The 24,344-nt window shown below is 39.1% G+C and overlaps 1 protein-coding gene across 1 annotated transcript in view; it reads left to right on the plus strand.

Moving 5' to 3' along the window:
* The first annotated feature begins 1,204 nt into the window (after positions 1–1,204).
* Positions 1,205–24,344, plus strand: part of SGCE (sarcoglycan epsilon) — a 32,859-nt gene continuing 9,719 nt past the window's right edge. Inside the window, 7 exon segments of the mRNA XM_021538396.3 lie at positions 1,205–1,282; positions 1,284–1,396; positions 9,566–9,670; positions 16,222–16,379; positions 19,074–19,146; positions 19,977–20,175; positions 21,806–21,968. Of these exon segments, the coding sequence (XP_021394071.2) occupies positions 1,224–1,282; positions 1,284–1,396; positions 9,566–9,670; positions 16,222–16,379; positions 19,074–19,146; positions 19,977–20,175; positions 21,806–21,968 (870 nt within the window). The 5' untranslated portion in view covers positions 1,205–1,223.

Raw genomic sequence — 24,344 nt, forward strand, 5'->3', positions numbered from 1 at the left:
TAGAGTCCAGAAAGCATAATGCAGACAGTGGAAGTGAGACAGCATGGAATGGTCAGACCTGACACAGGAAACTGGATGCAAACCTCCAAACACACATCAACCTGGATCCGGGACCTTGACCAACCCCTCCCACTCACAATTCTACCAGCTGCAGGAACAGCTGCTGAACACTGGAAGAAACAAACCAGCTTTATGTGGAGTAAAGATATAGGCTTAAAATAAGGTAAATTAGTCAGAAAACTGCAGTTGCAAGGGCTTTTGCTGTGATCTCCTCCTCCACAGCCCTATCTGTGTACACTAGGCTAGCCTGCCAGGTGCCCTACTATAGGTGTCACAGAATCACAGAATTGTTAATATTGGAAGAGACCTCTGGAGACCATCCAGTCCAACCCCCTTCCAAGGCACAGTCACCTAGAGCAGATCACACAGGAATGTGTCTAGGTGGGATCTGAACGTCTCCAGAGAGGCAGTCCATAACCTCTCTGTGCAACCTGTTCCAGTGCTTTGTTGCCCTCAGTGTAAATTTTTTCCTCGTACGGAGGTAAAACTTCTTGTGTTTTAATTGATGGCCACTGTTCCTCATCCTGTTGCTGGCCACCACTGGAAATAGCCTGGCACCATCCTCTTGGCGCCCGCCTTTGAGATATTTAAACACATTGCCGAGATTCCCCTCCCAGTCTTCTCCAGACTGAAGAGGCCCAGTTCCTGCAGTCTCTTCTCATAAGAGATGCTCCAGACCCGTAATCATCTTTTTGACCATCTGGTGGACCCTTTCTAGTATGGTAGGGTAAGGTGTTCAAAAACCTCCTGTTGGGAGGGCTTTCACCACGATGTTTCCCAAGAGCACAGCACACTCGGGTGCACCAGGCAAGCCTGTGAGGTGCGGGATGCCGCCCTCCCCCGCCGGGTCTCCAAGGGACGGTGCGGGATGGGCTGGGCTGGGCACCTCAGCCGCCGCCTTGCCCCTCTACCCGGGGCACCGCGGCTTCGTCCCGCCACATCTGCACCGCGGGGCGAGGCGGGGCAGGGCAGCCCCGGCCCTGAGGGGAGCCGCGGCCCGCGGAGCCGCTCCCTGCGGAGCCCGCACCGAGCAGCTCCGCTCGCCGTGCCCACCCCGCCATGGCGGCGGCAGGCTGCTCCCGGCATGCCCGGCATTTCCCGGCCGCGCTGCCTGGAGACGGCCGCCGGGGCGGGGCGGGGAGGAGCGGGGCGGGAAGGGGAGGATGCTGCGGCCGCCGCGGGGCGAGGCGGCGGCGGCAGGAGTAGCGGTGCTTGGCGGCGTAGAGGATGCGGCGGCGGTGGTGCCGGCAGCAGCAGGCGGAGGAGCGGGGAGCGATGCGGTGCTGCGCGGCGGGGCCGTGGCCGCACGGCGCCCTCACCACGCTCCTGCTGACAGGTCGGTCACGGCGCGTCTCCCCGCGGCGAGCGGCGGCGGGCCCCCGCCGGCCTGCGTCGCGCTGCTCCCGCTGCTTCAGCTCGGAACCGCCCCCGGCTGCGGCTCGCTGCGCGCCCCGTTCCCGCTGCTCCGCGCCCCTGTCAGTGCGGGCCGGGCTGCCCCAGCATCCCCGCATGCCGCGGCTCCCGCGGCTCCCGGGGGACGCTCCACAGGCGGCGGGGGATGGCGGCGCCGCCCCAGGACGGCACGGCGGGCCCGAGCGCGGCGGGGCCGGGCTGAGGGAGCCGGGGGCGGTGGGCGAGGCCGGAGCGGGACCGCCGGCGGGGCGCGGGGCCGGGCTGAGGGAGCCGGGGGCGGTGGGCGAGGCCGGAGCGGACCCGGCCTGGCTCTGAGCCGCTGGATGGCGCGGGAGGCTCCGCTCCCGGGGGCTGGGCCGGGCCCGCTGCGCTCCTCCGGTGCCCCGACCCGTGCCTGACGCGAGAGACGGGCTGTTCTGAGCACGGGGGTGTCTTTTCTGTTGCCCTTTTTCTTCGTTATTTCCCATCTTGACCACTTAGTCCAACCGAGCTAGAATTAGGAATTCAGAAAAAGTCTTGATCCTGGTCCCTAAAAGCTAAATAATAGCTTTCATGCAGTAGGCAGGTTTTTCCACCTGCAAGGTTCTTCACAGTGAAATACATCAAACGGCTAGCACTTAATAGCAGGCCAGCCACAGGACTGCCTTTGTGAGACTTGTTACACCAGGAATAAGTTAACAGCAGGAAATCTATTTGGGTTATTTTGAGTTCTGAGAGGTGTGTTATCTGCAAGCAGTCTGCTCTATATCCTCTTGAATAGTATCTTAGGTACCCTCCTAGTACTTCTTTTACTTATGACCATACTTGTCATAGGTTATTAGCAGCAGAATTACGGATACTGGATATATTAAAGACATGGTAAGAACTTAAGTGCAAAGTTGTTCAACGTGAGGATAAAACTTCATTTGTTAGATGCAAGACACTGCTTTTCCCTTATGTGGAGTTTTTCCTGCCTCTTCTCCCTTCCCCTCCATGACTGATTGTGGGATAGCAACCAAGCAAGAACTAGGACAATTGAAAATAAGCTTTCAGTATCAACCGAAATAATGTTTTTAGAAAGGTCAGCTAAGTGACCTTATAGAAGCTGAGTTATGAGCTTAATCCACAAGTCCTTTCCAGGCTACATGGTAAGAGAAGAGGTCTTAAAGCTTTTTCATGATAACTTTTCCACTTAGACCTTTCTAAGTTTGATTCAGTGAGATTTCATTAGTTAAAACAGAAAAATATGTGGTTTGAAACTGATGCAAAAAAGGAGGCATGAACTTTCATTCAGTTACATTCTTTTAAGAATATCAATATAAAATTTATTTTTTGGCAAGATGGAGATTTGTATTATGTTCCTGATCTGAATGAAGCTATCCCAGGAGCTCACCTGAGCTCCCCTCCATTCTTCCTAAGTAAAGAAGTTCCAGCCTTGTCTGCTGGCTCAAAGATGCATTGCCCAGCATGAAAATCCATTATTTTGAATCCTTATCTTAGGTAAACTCTACAGTACTGCAACATTACTTAACAAGGCAAGAGACACCTGACAGACAAAATGGTATGTGAGAAGTAGCACAGGACTTCTAAATAGATTTCTTTTAGTTCTCCTCAACTAATTTGGATTAGTTTTATTCCATTTATGTTGTAGCACTTCATGTACAGAAGAAAGTTGACTTATGCTTTTTGCATTTCTTAAAAACATATGAAAAAAGGCTTTCTAGAAGAGGATAACTGCTGTCACAAGTCAGAAGGGTTGTCTGCCTCTCACTTCTCCCTGTCCTCCTTGAGGCCAAACGTTGTTTCATCATCCAGGAATTTCACGAGAATTAAGAATTTAAAGGTTGTAAGAGTGATTTCAGTTGCTCCTCGGGGTCTGGTAGAGTACTCAAATTGAAGGCATTGACTCCCAAATGCAAGCTGATGATGCTCCACTGCTAGGAAAACATGGGACTTTGTTGTGAGAAGTGATATATACGATTAAGCATTTTTTGCTAGAAACTAGTTAGATATTGTTTGACTCTAGCTTTATAGTAACAGACTTCCTAGAAGTTTGCTAAATTACACTAGTAGAGCTGTCTGTCATGTTAGTTTGGCAGAGCAATGTGTTGCCCCCATATTGTGTATCTGCAGACAGAGCGGTTATCAAAACCTTGAGTGACTGTGGCCAGTGGTTTTGCCCTGTATTTCTGGACTTAGAATCAGTTGTCAGTGCCCATGTTGTCCCTGGAACCCCTGTTTCATCCCAGGAATAGGGAGTTGTAGAGCAATGGAGTTGTATTCTCCTTTCCCTATAAAGGGATCAAAATGAGGAAGAAGCTTATTAGTTCTCACTTTGCAAGCTGTGGTTATGTGGTCACATTAATTTGTCATGAGGCTGCGCTGCTGCCAGAAAGCGTTCTCCAGCCCTTGCACAGCTAGGGATTATTTGCTGCTTTCCCTGGTGACAACTTGTACAATGATACTGTGGATTGGGTCACCTGGCTCAAAACTAGTTGATCCATAAAAATAGTTCAGTGAAGTGTATGTACTGCCCAGGACTGGTATGGGATCCACTGGTGTGTGCTAGGTGATGAAGAATGTGCTGGGAATGCCCCCTTTGAGCAGGGCTGCAGACGTGCCTGTTTAAAACAGCTGTGAAAGCACTGGCTGGGGCGGGGATCTGGGAGGCTGAACCAGATCCCTGCACTTGTCCTGCTGTTGACAGCAGAAGTGCTGTTGGCAACACTCCTCTGCTAAGCCGCACCCTGTGCAAGGAGGAAGAACATTTCACAGATGGTCTGGTATTTTCAAACTAACATCACAGCACACCTGCTCTTTTTCCTGATGTGGGTGCAAGCATAAGGGCAGAGAAGCAGGTTTCCTTCCAGCCAGCCTCTGGATGTCTGCCTGCCTATGAAGATGCTGCCTGTACTAGTAATCTGAGCCAGGTCAATATGTACAATCTACTGTCAATAGGTACTTACTTGAATAAGTAATTACAGGAGGGAAAAGTAGCCATTCCATTAATATGCTTTTCATTACAGAAACACATTATTTATAGGCAGTACATGGAGACATCTTAGAGGTCCTAAAGCCAGACAATAAGAAGTCAGTTTTATGGCGCAAGATGTAACTGTTCAGTGCATAGATAGGCTTATTTTTGCTCCTTAATGTCTTTAAATTTGGTTGGAAGTCATTAAAATACTTCAGGAATTGCAGTCACTGAAGTAAAACTCTTTCTTTAGAAGAAAGATTATTTCCAATAAAAGAAAAAACTATTTAAAACCTAGACAAGAGTATCTGGGGTTTTTTTTCAGTATCTGGAGAGCTTTTGGGTTCTTCCTGAATAGAAAGTGATAAATTTACAGCAGTCACTGAGCGTAGAGTGTCTTCCTTGGTAGACTTCTAGATGAAAGAAGGGAGTTGCTAGTTTTGATTACTTCCATAGGAATTTGAATCTGTGTCTAAATGTTGTTACAATTGCAACACAAACAGACAAAATGCCTTTTAAATGTAGGTTATTTTAGTGACAGTCCAAGCCATGAAAATGAGAAGTTAGAAAGAACAACCTACTGAGCAAACAAATCTTAGTGTATTGAAATCAATGACTTTTCTGAATCCCTTAGTCTTTCAGAATAATTGCCACCTCAGAAATCTGGAATGCATTTGCTGGGATACCCTGATAGTTTGTATCATAAGATGATAGAAATGTAGGATACATCCTGGAATAGCAGGCCACCAGGGTGGCCTGGCCAAACCCCTTGGTTACACTCGGGCCAGAACCACAGAAACTGACAATGTTTTCCTCACCTTTGTGGAAATACTAACTTAATTTGGTTCTCTTGTCAGGCCTGCAGTAGGAAGGGGAATGGTGGTGGTGGGTAAATGGTGCTGTTAATGAATCATGGGGGTTTTGTTCTCCCAGTAGTTAATTTGTAGCATTCCCATGGATGCAAATGCTGAAGTTTAACAGTGAGACTGACAAATGCTTTATTCAGTTACTTTCCTGAATGATTTAGGAGAAATGTTCTGGTGTTACAGTAACTAGTGGGTAACGCAGGAAGAGATGGAAAACCATTGTTTACTGAACAAACATGAATAAGAATAGAGACAACAAACATTTCTGGGATTGATTTGGACTTTTATGTAGTTTGAATAAATGGAATGTAGAGGCACCTGAGCAATCTTCAATGGAGAACTAACACAAATTAATTCCTGTTTCATACATAGTACCTGCTATTGAAGAAGGTTAGAAAATATCCATTCTCAGTGTGAATTTTGACTGAGAGAATCCCTTCTAATTAATAGTAAATTTCTGCCATATACTACCTAGTAGGCAAGAGGACAGTGCATGGAAGTTGGAAGAGGAGGGAGAGTAGCTGAGTGCTGCAACTTCTGCCTCCTTTTATGGATGATGTGACCAACTGGGACCAGTTGATGTGACCACCAGTGGATCCTCAGTAACTGCCTGGCTACGAGCTCTGATTTCAGCTGTGGGCCAAGCACCTTGCATGTGTTTTTTTCTTCATAGATGTTTCACTTCAACTTATGGTGGCAGTTTCTAACTGTTTTGCTGTGTGGACCTCAGCAGTCCTTCAGAAAAATGTGCTGTGTATGGATCTGCACTTCCAGCTCAGAATTCAGAAGAAGGAGGACTGGGCCAGATGGCATATGCAGTAGAAGAGTGCAAGGTTAGATTTTTGCAGCAGGGTTGTGTCCTAAGAGAGTAAGGGGCGGTGTAAGCGTGGCCCGAGGCCCTGGTCTGTGGCATCAAAGTAACAAGCATCTGTTGATGTCGGGTCTCAGGGGAAGGTGGAGGTGTAGGAGAAAGGGGAAGTGGCTGGATTTGATAGCTGGAGCTGTGTGCTGCTTTAATAGTAGGAGAGATGGGCTTGAGATCCTACTTCAGAGAAGGAATAAAAGGATAGGTAGAGGTGCAGGATACAGTTTGGAGATCAGAGTGCAGTAAAGGAATGGGGAAAGTGAAATTGGTCCATGGTACTTGTGTCCTTTTTTGATTGTTACATCGTCGGAAATTGTTGTGGGTATCCATGCTGTTAAATATTTAGTGGCTGAATATTATGCAAATATACTTTAAAAAGGGAAAAAAATAATATAAATGAATATAAATGTGATTTTTATTTATAGCCAACACAATTAGAATTAAAAAATAATTTAAAGAAAACATAATTGCATAAAGAAGAAAAAACTGTGATATGCTTCACCAGGGTGTGTTCAAGTCCCAGGCACAGAGCTATGAATTGCTCTTGCTGTTGAAGGCAGTGGTGGCTTCTCCAGCAACTGTGGCAACATGTGTAACACACTGAAGAACCTGACACTATTAACATTCTTTTCATCATGAGTACAAGGCTGATTAAATTAATTCTAAACTGTCTCTTTGATAAAATGCATAGTTTGAATCCCTGCATTCTGTAGTATAAGGTCTCTTTTGTCATCTTTTAATCATATTCATATCTTCCCAGAGCCTTCCTCGTGTTGTCAGTTGCTTTTTGAAGGCTCTGCCAGACAGAACATTTGAACAGTGATCCTATCTGTGTCAAGTACAAAAATAAAGTCTGCATGTTCCTCCTTGATGTTGCTGTTTACATGTCAGCTGTTCTATCCAGTGTTCTGGTGAAAGCTCTGTGCAACCTGACTTACTTCTCTGGGTTGTTACCCAAGCTGAGCATCCCTGAATTGTGTGCTCACAGTATGTGTTTGTTCCTGCTGTGCAGTTACATTTTATTCTATTGAAGAGCACATCACTGATCACCTTTCTACCAGACAATGCAGACTGTTCTGTCAGCTCTATTATTTGTCAGTCTCCTAGCCTTTGTTTTTACCTGCAAATTCTATCAGTATATTTGATACCTAGTAGTCATTCTTTGTCTCCCTCCCCATCTCCATCTCTCTCTTGCCTCTCCTCTCCACCGCAGTTACAAAAGGCTAGTGCCAAAAACTTTTTGAGACCCACTAGAAAGCTCATACAACAAATTAACTTTTTAGCAGCCCTATTCTTTTGATTTTCACATCTGTCCTTTTAAATCAAATCAACAGTGATATATATGAAAGCATCACACTATGAACTCTAGGACTGAAAACAGGCATACTGGTTCTTTTCCTGTTGCCCTGTGAAATGCAGCATAGCATGGGGAGGTAGGCAGGTAACTTCTTCAATCCACACAGTCAAACCTAGCACAACTTGGAACCCAAATGAAAGACACTTACTGATCATTTATATTGAAAAACACATTGTGGAACTTGTCTTTATTTATTTTTATTTTTTTATATTGCATTTAAATATGCTAAAATGATTTAGTATCTACTTTTTCAATTGAAGTGTTAAGTGACAAGATGTATAGCTAAGGGTAATGTCATTATTGCTGTCTTTATTAGGAAAAACTTGTGGGTTCACCAGAAGTGTCTTAAAAGATACATTAAATACTTAATTAGGATTAAATAAGGACTGTGATAAGTATAATAATTTTAACAAGAACTGTGATAACTCTAATACTTTCCTTCATTTAATAATTCAGTTATCTAATCTTGTATTAATTGTTTTGTCTGGTACTGGTGCTGGTTCATAGCTGACAAGCCTCTGATTGCCCAGCTCATCCTGTTGGAATAATGGAACAACTTTATTTGATCTTTTTAGGAATTTCTTGAGGTTTTCAAGAATTACTAATATTTACACAAAGTCCTATGCAGTACTAAATTTCATAGTCCCTAGGATGTTATTATATTAAGACTTGCAATATGTGCAGATCAGTTCAGCAGGGAAAAAGTTGTTAGAAATGTTATTGTGTTGGTATGTTAGTTATTGCATTTATAAAATTATTAAATTTAATAAATAATAATATTAAAGATGCATTAAAATGCTATTTTAATTACACTTCATCCTCAATTCAGTTTTAGATGTTTTGTGTAAATTATCAATAATAGATATCTGTCCTACATGTGTAGATTGAGTGTAGTGTACTTTTATTACTGCTTAAGCCAGATCTGTTTGGCCTCCTGAATTCTGTTTGAAGAATGTCTTATCACTAATTTAATAGCTGCTTGGTGTAACAGGTCAGAACTTTCCACAGATGTTTAGGTTTCTTCCATGTACTGTGCATGTTTTCTAGTAAGTGTTCATTTCTTCCTGCAATCTGGTGTATCTGTACACAGGTACTGTTCCTTGATGTTTCTGATATTGCTGTTTTTACAAGGATATTAAGATGCTAGTCCAAAAATATCTTTGATCCAGGGTTTGACATGAGTTCTCACTCCCAAACAATTTCAAAATAAAAATACCTACTCATTATGGCCACTTTCCCTTTCCTAGCATCTGACTGCAGTTCCTTCCCTCTGCACTTTCAGCTGGCACGTAATTGTACAGCTGCTATATACCTATTATTCATCACAGAAGAACAGGAACAAAGAGTGGGAAGTGAGGAGGGAGCTTTCTCAGGCACCTCTCCTGCTGGTGAGATGGAGTCTTTCTGTCAGCTCCACAGTTGCTTTCTATCTCCAGTAATCATTTACTCCTCCCTCACTGCATTTAAAACTTCCACCTTCAGCTGCATGTATGCAGCTGATTTCAGGCTGTGTTCTCGTTGTGTGGGATGTAGGCAGCCATTTTTAATGGGGTCTTTTTTCAAAATTGATTATTGGTTATGCCTGCAAGGCAATCAGCCCCATTTGTCTTTATATAATCATCATTATAAAAGCAAAGCTTGTTTACTTAAATTTCCTACTTTGACCAAAATATACCACTCCAGTGAAAGCTACTTTATATATTTTTGCCTGTATGTGAGGTTTTGTCAGTGCAAACATATTTATTAGAGAATGCTCTTCTTCATCTTTGTTATCAGTACAATTATGTCAGCAGAAGTGTCTGCAGAGGTGTAAGTATTTAATGTAAACTTAGCTTTTTTGGAAAAATGGGTGTCAAGAGGATGATTGTCAGAAAGATTATTATATATTTATATATTCAAACCAAACACTTCTGTTTTTTGACCTGTGGTTCCTAAATTTTGACTAAAACCAAAACATAATGTAGGAGGTGTCTGATCCCATCTGATCAGATTGTTTGTGGCAGTCTGTTGATATGACTAATTTTTTTTTGCATTTGTTTTATTGTGAAAAGCTATTTTGCTAAGCTCTGCTGATGGCAATAATGGAACTGTTAACTGGACGACTAAGCAAGCCCACAGTTATGTTATCAGCAGAATAAAGGCTGTTCAGAAGAATGGTGAGTTTAGGTTGTAAATTTAAATACCCTGTTGGTTCAAGCAAACCTGCTTTTAATATTACTCTTGCTTTTCCAGTCATGTCCTTGTTTTAGGAGTAGGGTGCTATTTTAAGGTAAGTAATTTGGAAAACTTTACATTTCTTCTATCTTCAAATATTCACAGACCTGCGTGTTTTTGTTAGTCGTCCCTGACTTTGTTGGTCGTCCCTGACTTTTCCTGTTCCTGTAGCTTTGCTTGAAATAATGGCTGTATTTATACCTAATACTGCACATTTTCTTATCATGGCTGGTTGCTTGAAGATACCTCTGCAGTTTGCTTAATACAATAACTTCTCTGTAACAATTTTAAAAAGTCTTATCACACATGAATGTAAAAAGGCTATTTTACTGTCATTTATGCAGGTACACATCAAATACTGTAGCTAGTGCACAATGGCTGAGAAGAAGCTTTGCACTTATTGCTTATCTAGGCGGGCAATCTGCATTGGCCTCCAGATCAAGTTATTTCTGGGATTGTTCTTCATCTGCTAAATATCAGTGGGGAGAGAACGAATTGAAATTTCTAGGAAAAAAACCTCAAAAAATTTCCAGGTGAATTCTTTCCTGAGGATCATCAACACACAGGCTGCAAACAGCATGGTGAAACTTCTGAAATTTCTGGAGATGGTGGTTTTTTGTTTCTGGTAACAGGCTCTGAGATGCAGGCTGATAAAATCCTGTCTGAATTCCTAGCTGTGCCTGTATTCAAGACCTGTAAGGAGATCTTGGAATCTACAGAAAGTCCTCCAAGTGATCTGGAAACAAGAAAGAGAAAAGCAGTGCTTTCAATGTAGCTGATTCTAGGAGGGATCTGATGTGATCCTAAGTAATGAAGATTTTTAATTTCCCATGATTAATATTACAGAAGCTTTTCACAGTCCCTGAGACTTTTATCTACCACAGGGAATTTGCCCAGACAATTCACAGCTGGCAGTCTGCTATATTAGATTAGTATCTATTTGTTAAGTATATTCAGTTTCATCCCTAGATCACCCAAGATGATGATTACACATTCATCTCGTCTCAGTCTCATGAAAATAATCAAGGGTTTTAAAAGCTTGTGAAGAAAGTAGCATTTCACTTGTTTCATTACTGAAAGCTAGTGATAGCTATAGTAGACTGGAGACTCATAATTTTCCTTCTGGTTTTGAAGAAACTTCTTGGCGGGAAAACAAGGAGGACACCTGTGACAAGGAGGGCAAGATCTTCTGAGTTTTTAGTTACCATACTTGTGTCATTATGATGTGTTTGTCATTACAAGATAAAAGAGGTTTCTGGGATTTTTCCTTCTGAGAGATGTTTCTAGACTTCTGCTAAGGTCAGTTTTATATCTGCATCAAATCCTTAGTGGTATACTTATTTCAGCAGCAGGGAATGTCTCATTGCTAGGAATGGGCAGGCATTTAGTGGTGGTAATAGGTTTCTTATAGCAGACAAAATAAGTGTTACATGTTTTTTTTTCAGTAACTGCTGGTTCTATTATGCTTGCTTCTTCCTGAAAGAATTGCTTACTGAGAAAAAATGCACATTTCTTTTTCACTCTTTTTCATTCTTCCTGTTTGAAATGGATTTTCATTATAGAGGAAAAGCATCAGAAGTGGAAACATGAATTTTTCTAGGTATTTGATGCACTTTCAGCCAGCCACCATATTTTTGTCAGCTCTTCTGTTCTATTAATGTTACTTTTTTAGCTTTTCTTGAAAACATTTTAAAGGAAATTAGTGAACTTCCTTGTAGTGTTTACGACTCATTCATGGAATTGAGTGCAGAGGTTTTTTGGGTAATAATTTACTGATTTTAAGTAAGTAAATCAACGATGTTACTGTATATAAGTCTACAGATTGAAAATTACAGTAACTGTTTTATTAACCATACAGAATTGTAACAATTCAAATTTCAGGATCATTTTAATTTTGTCACAAAGATAAAATTATTAGAAAGGTGCTCTGTTCAGTATTGTGTTAAAAGTGGTTTTCAAAAAAGCAAATGCTGTGGAATGTGATCAGTAGTATATCCAGAGTTATACATTCTGCAACATTAAGCTTGAAGATTGGGGAGTATGCAACTAAATGTGGAGGTCTACATTACAGATGTTTACATCTCCTCTCAGATGTCTCTGCAGTCCATGGAGATCTAGTCAGTGTAGCCTGGAATCTAGGACATGATTCATCTCACTTTACAGGAGAAATCAAATAAATCAACCCCTAGAAGCATCTGTTTCTTCTTCACTGACTATAAAAGGAGCCTGACTAACTTAGTGGTGGATGTTGTTTCTGTAGGCATCTAAAATTAGGTGAGAGAGATTCCACTCAGAGTACGTGGTGCGAGGGCTGGAATGCATGTGATTAATGCCTAATTAATGGTGCCTTTTTAAGCAGATCTCAAGTAAGAAAGTTGGTATAATTATAAGGCTGGAGAAATTATACCAGGATTAAAAAATTACACCAGCACTGAAGAATTACATGAGCTTTATCGACATTTCAAATGTGTCCTGCTTATTGATCCAAGGTTGAAATTAGCACCTCTGGGACCTGCAAGTTTATTCCTACAAGTGTCTTTTGGAGTCTGTCTTTCCCATGGCAGCACCTCCGTGCTGTATGGCCTATAATTTACTTTTGGAGATGTGATTCCTCATGAAGTTTCTTCCAGTTTGGCAAGCAAGGCTGGTAGCTCTGTGTGGTTGTCTGTGATTTACCTCTGTGACTTACCATCTTTATCTACTACTTTTGTAATCTTCATCTCACTGACAAAATCTATTAGCAATGATCAAGACTTTTAGGGCATTAAATTGAAATTCAGTAGTAGTAAAATCAGTAATGAAAGCTATAATAAATTTTATTAAGACACCTTGAGAAACACCTACTAAACCAGTATTCTCTGTTTATACTTACATTTTGAAATTTGTTGATAAAGTGGCTTCTTATCCATCTCATTTATTGTAATTATTTCTTCATTCTTCTAATTCATTAAAATATGTATGTAGCTCTGCATCAAAAGTGTTATACCTAAAAAAGCTATGCCCTTGTCAGTGAATTTTGTACTAAATAAAACCTACCCTAATGCTTTTACATATGCTGATTGTTCTGAATTTTTTTAACGTTTTTTGATTCTCCGTCCTGTAAAACGTGGCTTCACTTTTTTTTTTTGGAATCAGTTTCACCTGACTGGCCTATAAACACTCTTGTCCTTTTGTTTTATCCCTCAATACAAGCTCAACATCTTCAGTAAAGGGCTCTCTAAGCAAAGTTTGAGTATTTTACCCTTGCTATGTCCTTTTCTGCACAAGAATTGAAAAATCTGCCATTTCTGTTCCGTGGGGAATGACAGCTGTAAATTTGTAAGGTTTCTCTGTATTCCTCTGTTGCTTTCTCTATGTAAAATATCAGGAAAACACGACTGTGTAATTAATTTAATGGACTTTTATCAATGTAATATTTAAAATAAACCAACTATAAAATTAAAATAGCCTTCCTCATTTTTTTTTAATTGCTATAAAAATAAAGAGCTTATACAACTTTTGAAATCTTGACATAGGCAGTTTTGTTTATTGCAGTCTTGGAAAGGATTCTGTTGGGCAAAGAGAGGGTTTGCTCTATGTTCTGTTCTTAAATCTACGTAGCCTTTTAAAAATCTTATTAACAGGTGCCTAATATTTGTTGCTTTCCTCCTCCCAGATGCCCGCATTGCTGTTGAAATGCATGAAGTTACCTAGAGCATGTCTCATATTTGCCTTTTTTCTGTCTCTTATCTCTCCTTCTGCTTTTCAGTGTACACAATTCTGTCTAAGGTGCACTCTGATCGGAATGTATATCCTTCTGCTGGAGTTCTGTTTGTTCATGTTTTGGAGAGAGAGTACTTTAAGGGGGAATTTCCTCCTTACCCAAAGCCTGGTATGAGATGCTAAGATCTTCCATATTATATGCAGATACAGATAAAGTATTGTTATAAAAATTTGAAGTCTATTTAGCATACTTCGTGTTTCAACATATAAGATAAACAAGACAGGTTTTAGTTTCTATTGAAATATCTTCAAATGAAATAAAATGTGTAGTCCTACACTTCTAAAATATTCTAGTTTGTGGTTGTTTGTGAAAAAATGCATTTAACTATGTACTGTGAAAAAATGTACTTAATTTAAGAAGGTGTAGTAACCCATTATATATCTGATATTAAGAAGTGTTTCTTCACTTTTGCATTAAATATGAAAATGTGGAAATTTATTAATTGTTAAAAATGCTGTCTATCTGGTCACTGTTTGAGACATAGCATGTATCAGGCTATATGAAGGAGCAATGTGAAAGCATACCATAAATACAAGACAAAATAGAAGATTAAATCAAATATGAGACTTCATAATACTGTTTTCTTTAGTTTTTAAAAATAGTCCTTTGGCTTCAGCCTTCTTCCTATATTTAAGAACAGTTTAATATTAGCAAACAGATCAGTTTTAGAGAAGGAGCTGTGATTTCCTAAGCATGGTTTTGCTGTATACTAAAGCTCAAAGACTGGTGATCACAGGTTAGAATATGTGTAATCAATCTGGTAGGGGTGGGAAGAGAGAGACATAGCTTATCAACAGTGAAAAGGAACAGCCACACATGCTTATCAACAGTGAAAAGGAATAAATATATCCAGCTTATATAAATATGACTATTTTCCTATGATAGGTTTCTCCTATTTTCCTATGTACAGTGCACACATAATCAAAGGCTGTTTCATTAATAAACTTTTGAATTTATTTGAGAGTGCTATTACTAAGACTCAATTTAAAGAAAAAATAAGCTTCTGTTAGCATTGGTTAAGTTTTGAGTAAACATGAGTAAACCCAAATGTTTTAAAAATTCAATCTCTTTGTAAAATGAGTGTTTTTCCTGACATGGATACCTGAGTCTTCATTTATGCTATGGTGACTAGCAGAGTAAAGTGTGCCTGTGTTCCAGTTTTCTCTGTTTTGGCACATAGGTGGAAGGAGCTTGGAAATTTTACTAATGATGGATTGTCTTACACCTGCAGCCTCTTGGCATTCATGTGATTCCAAGGCAATAGGAATCTGGTTTCAGATCCTTTGAAACTGCTGTTCCCACAGACAATTGTGATTATGTCAGAAATTCACACCTATGAGGTCAGGTGTTATCATGATACTCTTATTTTTGTCTGCTAAGCTGGATCATTACCATAGCCTCCCTTGCTGAAGGAAGGGCAAACCAGAATGTGTCAGCCGTGGCTTTAAGAATTTTCCTCAAATCATTCCCATGTTGGGAATTTGTTTAGAGCAGGATGATAGTAATGCCAGGTTGTGGGTTCAAGCTCTGTTCATGCCACTCTCTTAAGAATTGGACTCCATGATCCTTGCGGATCCCTTCCAGCTCAGAATATTGTGTAATTTTGAATTCTGTGATTCTGACTGCAATAGACTAGATTACTGGCATGTCCCGAGAGAATTGTGAGGGAAGTTGTGTTACACCTAAGTACTGGTTTGGTCTGGTTTATTGTACTCAACCAGATGTGGAAACGTGTACCTGAAGACTAGTTACCTTGGGCAGCATATCTCAGTCTCTTTGTCCCTCTCTGGAGGAGATGAGAGCTGTTCATTCTTCACTGGGCTTGGTTCTACTTTCTGGGCCAGCCTGGCTCTTGCCTTCTTTCATCACTTGTCTTGTAATGCAGTTGCCCACTCAAAGCCAAGTTGGAGTACAGGGCAGAGGTGTCTGTGTAGGCTCAGAATGAATTTGACTTGAGTTCCGTGCCTCACCTGGACACTGCCTTGGTGATGAGGATTTGGTAGTGTTCAGGCCTAATTTCATTTACAAAAACTAAAATAAACTGAAGTAAAATCCAGACTTTATGAGTATCAATAAGAACCACAAAAACCAAGGTACTGGTTTGACTTGAGGGGTTTTTACCGTTGGACCACTGTATTTAGTAGCCATCAGTGGCTCCAGTTCACAGGAATGTCTGATCCTTTCTTGAATTAAATTGTTCTCTAAATTAAAGTGATTGCCAGGCTGTTGGTGCCAAAGACCTGTATGTGTATCCTAATGCTAACAGAAGCTTTCAGGCATTATTAATTATGGAGCCACTCTTTACAGTACATTGATTACCTGAATCCATCAACAAAAGTAAGTTGGGAGGGGGAATTAAAGGACTGAAACCTTTGTGCTTTTGTCTGTAAGGAGGTTAGATGCTTTAATTTGAGATGAAACTGAGCTCTAAAATTCAGACCCAGTAGTTACTGAACATGAGCACTTGGCCAAAACTATAGGAAGTACCTGCACATTTATATCTGCAGTTAGTTACACTTTACAGGTATTAATTTCTTAATATCTAGAAGTGCTAAGTAATAGTTCACTTATTTCTGATATGGTAAAGGTTAGTAAATTTTAACTGATTTTTTCATTGTAGAAAGGTTCAGAAAACAAGTGAGAGCAGAATATGATTTCCTAGTTGAAAAATTAAAATCAAAGCATTTAACATTTTCTTGTAAATATTCTAATATAATTTCTCTCATCTAGGTGAAATAAGTAATGATCCTATAACGTTTAATACCAATTTAATGGGTTACCCTGACAGACCTGGATGGCTACGCTATATACAAAGGACACCATACAGTGATGGAGTGCTGTATGGCTCACCAACTGTAGAAAATGTGGGCAAGCCAACTATCATTGAGGTATTTGCTTTCAAAAGTTCAAAAAGATGTATTTTGGTTTAGAGTGTAAGGTTCAGAACTGTCAACAAGTTCCCCCTTGTTTTGAATAGTTAATTACTATTTCATATTAAAGTTTTATTCAAAATACAGAGCAAAAAAACTTTATAAGCAATTGTATTTGGAGAATCATAACTGTAACATTCAAACTAAATATGGGTCAGACTTTTCCCCACTAGATGGAAGTGTTCAGTCAATAAGCAGTTGTGGGGTGTTTTTACTTGTTTGTTTTTGTTTGTTTGGTTGGGGTTTTTGGTTTGATTGGTTTGGGGTTCTTTAAAATTATTTTTCATCAAATATCCCCTTGTTCAGTATTCATGTTTATTGATAAGTTTTATTTTAGTTAGCACTTTTATGAATCTAATTCATATGAGTGTAACAATGACAAAACTGTATTTTTGAAAGTTAACTATTCAAATATTTTAAAGCACTAATTATTCATTAAGCAGCAATTCAAAAGGGAAAAGGGACAATATTTTCTACTGTGTATTTCATAGACAGCAGACTGAATCAGGCAGAGTGTGGTTCAGTATTAAGAAATCTGCACATTAACTTGCTCCAGCCATTTTGCTGCTTCAGCAGTATATTTTTCTTAAACCCTTGATGAGTATTTTTTTTTCTTAAATTGTATTTGATGTAGTTTTTCTTCCTCAAGAATGATAGCTCTGAATGTTAAGTTACACTGCAGGTAGTTTCACCCATATTTAATTTTGTGCTCATGATTCTGTTTTGATTTCCGCAGGAGTAATAATCAGGGAACTGATCATGTGCAGAAGTTCTTGCAGGCTTTGCTTAGTTTTATTTAGAGGAAACCATTATATGAAATTGCCAGTTTTTAAAAGGCATGTGCTTTTAGATTCTAGGATCTATATCAAGACCTCCATTCTAAGCATGACCCCAAGCCATATTTGAAGTAAATCTTGCCTAGCATACAAATTAATTCCTTGCAGTTCCAGTCTTAGATGTGGCTTTTGAATTAATTTTGTGGTGTGTTGGGAGGGCAGATGGCATTTGATCCTGTTCCTAGTGCCCTCTGAGAGGAGTGATTGCATATTCCTGGCCTGAATATAACTTCCATCATGTTATAATTCCTGAGGGGATGTCATGGAGAGCTCACTGAACTGGAGGAGACCTTATGGTTAGGAGAGCCCAGGATTATGCATAGCACTGCAGTAGAGCAGGTAACGTTCTTGAGCTCCAGCTCCTTTGAAAGCTGTGCACAGACAGTTTGTGTTTGAATGAATATTCAGGACAGAGGCAATCTCTGCCATGCCTTCCTGTGGTGTGTGGGCTACGCTGGCAGCTCCTGCTGCTGGACTGCAGGCTCACAGCAGGTACTGCCCTGCTCCTGTACAGAGCTTGTATGACCAGTGGTTTGATTTTCTGGGTACTCATGGTTCAACTGCTGTTAAAGAATCTCTTTAAAAAATTAGCAGAATTAGGACTGGAGAAATCTCAATTTTATTTTCTGTTAATTTTATAATGAAATTGTAATGTTAAATGAGATCTGATTGTGTTGGGTAAGCTTTTCCCTCGTCAGTTAAACAAACCTGCAGTAGTACTTCACAGCATTTTTCCTTTTCATTCAAATCTTTAAAAGAAGTGTAACATCTGTTATTTATTTAATAGTCAGTGTCACAGTGGTTTGTGGCTCTGTTTGCTGAGAGGCAACATAGTTCTGTCACTGTTGTCACTCCTCTGCCTTCCTTGGCTCTTGAAATGAGTGAACTGAAATCTAAAATTAGAAAGAAAATTAGTTTTTTTTCAGTTTATTTCATGAAAGATTTATCACCTTGCAGGGATAAAAAGGTAGAGAAGATAATACTTAATTATATTGATATCCAGCCTTGTTCTGTATTTCTTATGAATGATCCTTAATTGTAGTACAACCTTGGAGTACAGTCACCACTGAGAAGTAATCATTTGTATGCATTTCAGGTATCCTAGATATTTTAACTTTTAGATTAGTATCTTTGCATGTTTTATTAATGAAGGTGTATGTTTCAAAAAGTAAGAGTCACAAATATTTCATCTACCTTCTAGTTTTCACTTCCCCTACATTTTCAAATTCCAGGATTTTTTGAGAAATCTACTTGTATTGTAGCATTATATTTGAATCCATACATGGAGTGAGACTTCACTGGGACCAGAGCTAAAACTAAATAGCAGCCCCAAAGATGGGAATTCCTGGAATCACAACTCTTCTCCATGCAGTTTATTTCCTAGGAGCTATTGATGAATTTAGATCTTACAGTATTGATGGAGGGTGGGGGATTGGAGGCTGTGTGGGGAAATGGAGAAGCCAGTCTGTCCTTATGGTGATTCTTAAAGATAACAGAAGAGAAAGAATACACTTGTATGGCAGAACACTTCTATCTAGGACCAAAATACATTATTTTCACATATTCATTAATTTTATTTGGCTATCGACTGGTCAAGAAAATTCCAGTATCCTGACTTGAAGGTAGTACTGCATTAAATAAATTGACCTTACCTTTCAAATTATATATTAATGAATAAATGGCCATAGGTTTCAAAATAAGGAGGCAAAGAACTTAAAAATTGCTAAGTATTTCAAAGTTTTCAATTTAACTTTCACAGATGTTTCATTTATATAATTTTCATTTTTGCATTGTTTTGTTATCTTTTTCACTCTAGATCACTGCGTACAACAGGCGTACCTTTGAAACAGCGAGACACAATTTGATCATTAATATAATGTCAGCAGAAGGTATGTACAGAATATAGCTGGTTGTATTTTTAACTATCAGAAAATCAGCTAAACCCTCTTACAGGCTTCTGCTTTTTAAGATAAATACTGTAAAATAATTGTCTGGTGTTCAAACCAAGCATAGAGGCACAGGGGAGAAGTAAGAGAATTTTTCTTGCTTTAATTAATTTTGATTTTTTAATCCAGATTATTTCTGTAATTCAGGAATGTTTTTTTCCCTCACAGTAAAATGTTTCCATCTTTGTTTTTCATTAAACTGCTTCTAATTCGAAATTTCCTTTGTCTTTTCAAAGGGACCTTACATGAATGATTTCATTCTTTATGTATGTTGTTTAGTTTTCTGCATTCTCTGTGTACCTTATGCAAGGAACAATTGTGTAGGCAGAATCAGAAAACAACAGATTATGGCATATATAGATGTTTGGACCTTAAAATGAGTTCTCTTTATCATGTTTGCATTCTGGAGTGTCACAAGTTGGAATCCGTTGTTGCTGCAGATTGGTTTTGACCCCCAAATTAGCAGTCATGTAATCATATCTGTTTAATGAAGTTTTACCAACAGAGACTCTTTTCCTCTAGTCTGCTTCTTCATCTCCATTATTTGACAAATAACCGAAGGCTTTCAGCTCAAGTAGCAGCTAATGGTACTCTATTGAATTAAACATAATCACAATAAATTCAAAATTAGATAATTCAAACACAAGATTTTTGAAAAAGTGTATCAATCTTAAAGAAGAGTTCTATTAATCATTACTCCCGATATTTTGAAGATTTATTTTTGGATTTATGGAGCCTTAGTTTAATGCAACACTCTTTTTCACCACAAGTAGATTTTCCTTTACCATATCAAGCGGAATTCTTCATAAGAAATATGAATGTAGAAGAAATGTTGGCAAGTGAAGTTCTTGGTGACTTCCTCGGAGCAGTGAAAAATGTATGGCAGCCAGAACGCTTGAATGCTATAAACATTACTTCAGCCCTTGACAGGGGAGGGAGAGTTCCACTTCCCATTAATGACATGAAAGAAGGGTAAGCATGTGTCCATATGATGGTTTTGCTTCACTTTTTTTTTCTTGTGTTACTCAGAAGCCTAATATTTTTTCAAGTTTTCTAGATAATTTACAATTGCTGTTTTATGTTTTGGGATTAGATATGAAAAGTTTACTCATGTTCTGAGCCCCAGTTATAATATGAGTTTGTGTTAGAAAACACTACAACAGGGCACAGTTCCTATATATGGATGTTATAATCTAAGGAATACTAATAAATTCCATTAATTATAAATGAGTTGGTAGTAAATATGATTTTTTGTAATCCCAGTTTTACTTCTGAGTAGTCACTTGCCATGCTTTTCAAATTTTTAACCATTCCAAATTCATTAAACTCAAAATTTTGAAGCAAGTTATGATAGAGCAGAGACACTTCAATTTCTGAGAGCAGTTTGCATATAACAGTGTAATTTTTAGCTGTAGTCACTGAGTTAGTTATGTGATTCAAGGGCACCATTGACTTTCTTCAGAAAGTTGTAAGATGTCTGGGGAGCTGAGGTTACTGAGTGCAAACTGCTGGAATGGACTGGTTCCAGTTGTGATTTGTAACCATAGATACTGTTCTGAACAGTATTTAACAGGAAACTAGTAAGGATTCAATTTTTTCAAATATGGTTCTGACAGTGCTTTTTCCTGGTGAAAGTGATTTTTAGATCATTTTGGATAACTCAGAGTTAAATAGTATCTAAGAAAGGGATGAAGGTTCAAAATACAAGATGTGTGCAGAAAATACTGGCTTCTTCAGAGCCCTTTTGTGTCTCTGGAGTTTTTGAGCATATTTAAAGAAGAAAGGTGACTTCTGTACTTGCCAGAGTAATAACAGAGTCACTTAATACAAATGGCTACACTTCAAATATTTAGTTAGATAATGCCTACTGTAACAAGTGGCAACTGGGACCTGATTTCCGTTTCAGAGTCCATTGGTACATTATAACCTGGTGCAGCAGACTATTTTACAGCAGTGTTGCATACTAAATATGACAATGAATAATACAATCAGTGTAGTAGCTCATATTTTATGTACACTAATTCTAAATCAAGTATTAGGTTTACCTTCAGCTTTCAGTATTCTGAAGCAAATTTTGTTGGCTGAGCATAGCTACAGTATGGCATCTTTCAGAAGCAGCTGGGGGTTAGTATGTTCATATCTGTATTAGGTTTAGCAATAACTAGTTATTGTGAATTTATTTTGAAAACATGGGAAGAAACTCTAAAAAAATCTATGATAAGTAAGATTAAAAATTTCCTTAAAACAAAATGAAGCTATTGTAATGCAATTTGCAAAAATAATACTGATTTACTTACATGAGGAAGCCACACTCGGAGCTCTTTAGCTTCATAGAAATCGGCACAACTGATGGTATTGAAACATTTACATTAACAAGCAAACCAGAATATGTTGTAGGAAAGTCCCTTGATTTCAGTCTGTTACCTGTATGCTTAAAGAGATAAAAGTATATTATGAAGGAAATTATTTTAAAAAGCAATTTCAATCTTTAAATAACAGCTGAATGTTACTATGTACAGCAATAATATTTGGAAGAGTACATCATTGTCCTTTGGGGATTTGTGAGACATCCTGCTGGTCTGTCACTCATCTCTTTCTGCAGTGTGTATGTGATGGTTGGGGCTGATGTTCCTTTCTCTTCGTGTTTACGAGAAGTGGAAAACCCACAAAATCAGCTGAGGTGCAGTCAAGAAATGGAGCCTGTAATAACCTGTGATAAAAAATTTCGTACTCAATTCCATATTGACTGGTGTAAAATCTCTCTGGTGAGTTATTTTATTATTGCATAAAAGTGATGTTTGTAGAAGTACAGGTAAGAGTTTTGCCAGTCTGGTCAGACAGCGTTACCAATTCCACTTTATTGTGACTGATACTTTTTTCCATCTAGCAGACACTCTTAAGACTGTGAAAGGATTTTGATATGTAGGCTAAATTCTGTTAGAGTTGAGCCCCCAGTGAAAGCACTGTATTTGTTTTCACTAGCAGTGAATTCTATAAATGGCCAGAGAACTCCAGGGCTTAAAAAAGTAAAAGTAATGAGAAGTGTAGTTCATTAATTCAGCATGTTAATGCTGCTGGTTACACTTCCTTAAAAAGTGTGTTCATACATGTTTTCTCGGATACTGATTCTCCACTGACAATTAATACTATGCTGCTAAAAAACTGTTTCTGAATATTGTCTAAAACATATTTTATGTTAAAAATTAAATAGAAAAAGGAATGAAAGTAATGTTGACTAATTAAATAATAAATAGGAACATTCTTCACAGTCAAATGCGAGAAAAAAAGATAACCAAACATGAGGCTATTTGCCATGAAAGGAGAATAATTCCCAGAGAGGCTTTTTAAGGTTGTTTTTTTTTTAGTTCCTGTGAGGAAAATCAAGAAATAATACAGTATTGGAAGAGAATGTTTCAGATAAATCTGAACAATGATGGTGAAGGTATATAAAGTAAACTTAGATGGTTCTTGAGCCTGCTTCAGACATTACCCAGGAAGAAGCTGAAAGGGAGGTATTAAACACTGATGGAAAAAACTTACTGAGTATAAAGAAAGGTATTCATACACAAAACTGATTGGAAAACTTCCAGTCTTTTCTGCCTATACACTATAAATGAGGAAAGGTTCTAAAAGGTTGGAAAATACTTGTTTCAAAAGAATACCCAGATTGTTTGCCTTTTATTGGCTTTCCATTGAGAAATTTTAAAGGGCCCAAGTGTACACAGTAATACCAGCACCTGAAAAATGGCAGAAGGCAGCTGGTCTTTGGCAAGAACAAACTATATCAAGTCTTCCATTTCCTTCCACAAGGAAGAAGTCAAACCAAGGTAGAGCAGCACATGTCATTCCTTCTTGGTAAGGTTTTTTGATACTGTCTCACAAGCAAGCTCAGGAATATGGCCTAGATGAAGCTAGGAAATAGTGGAGAGCTAGTTGGTAGCCATAATCATAGCAGAATTAATAATAATTCCTGGCTATTCCTCATTAATAGCTGGATGATGGAATGTGCTTTTTAAATATGTAGTTCCCCTATGGAAGTGCAAGGATGTGCAGGTGCATTGAAGGACAGAAAGGTCTTGAGAAATTTGAGAAACAGTCTTGGAAAACAGGAAAACTTGGAAAATTTTCAAAGAAGCAGCAGAGGGATAGTCCACTAATGCAAGAACAGTCAGCTGTGCCCATGCAGAAGGAAAAGAAGCTGGTTAGAGTACTTCTTCAGAAAAATATGCCTGATAGTGGCAGTGGCTCATAAACTAATCATGAAGCAGCATTGTCATGCTGGTTTGAGAAAAGCAGAGATCACCCTGGGATGTATAACAGGAACAGGCTTTCAGAGAAGTGTTATTTCTGCAGCAAGTATAACACAACCTTCTGGAATTCAGCACTTGTTTTGGCTGTGTGCCACAGTAACTGAATTTAAACTGTCTTAGGGGTGTTTACTGTTGCCAGCAGCATTTCTGCTGTAACCTGCTGCATCAGAGGGAAGAAGGAGCCAAGCTTCCCTACAGTCTGCTTTCCAGAAGGCAAGCTGAGAGACAGGAATTCTCCCCAGATCTATGGGCTGGGAGTTGAGCTCTGTTTCCCATATCCACAATTTAAACAAGTAATAGAAAATAGAACCATCATGTCCTCATCCTCACACTGTTTATGAGGTGGTGTTGGCAGTTAGCACCCAAATAAAGAGTGGATGTAAATTTGGGGGGGGTCCCACAATCTGCAAGGATGGGCAATGTAATAAATGCTCCACTTGCAGCTGCTCTCTGACAGCTTGCTCTGACACTGTGTGTGGACCTCTGTCAGTCACATCAATAAGTAGATATTTTTTGTGCATTGTTAGGGTTTGAGATTCAGCTAAGCAGCCAGATGGAATTCAGTGTACCTAACATTGAAGATACTCTGGAATTAATGAGCAGAGAATGCATCAATTTTTGTTAAACAAACACATGTGTGTGTGTGTGTGTGTGTGTATGTGTGCAAGCACACATTTGAAGCTCAGCAGGATTTCTGGAATTTCATAAAAATCTCTTCACCCATTGCCTAAGTTGTAAAACAGCATTTTATGACTTGAAGTGTAAATGATAAAGGAGTGACTATCATTTGCAAGATTTCTCAATGAAAAGTCAGACAAAAGGTCAAGCATG

The sequence above is a fragment of the Lonchura striata genome, chromosome 1, assembly GCF_046129695.1.
Source record: "Lonchura striata isolate bLonStr1 chromosome 1, bLonStr1.mat, whole genome shotgun sequence".
In the NCBI taxonomy this organism is placed as follows: domain Eukaryota; kingdom Metazoa; phylum Chordata; class Aves; order Passeriformes; family Estrildidae; genus Lonchura; species Lonchura striata.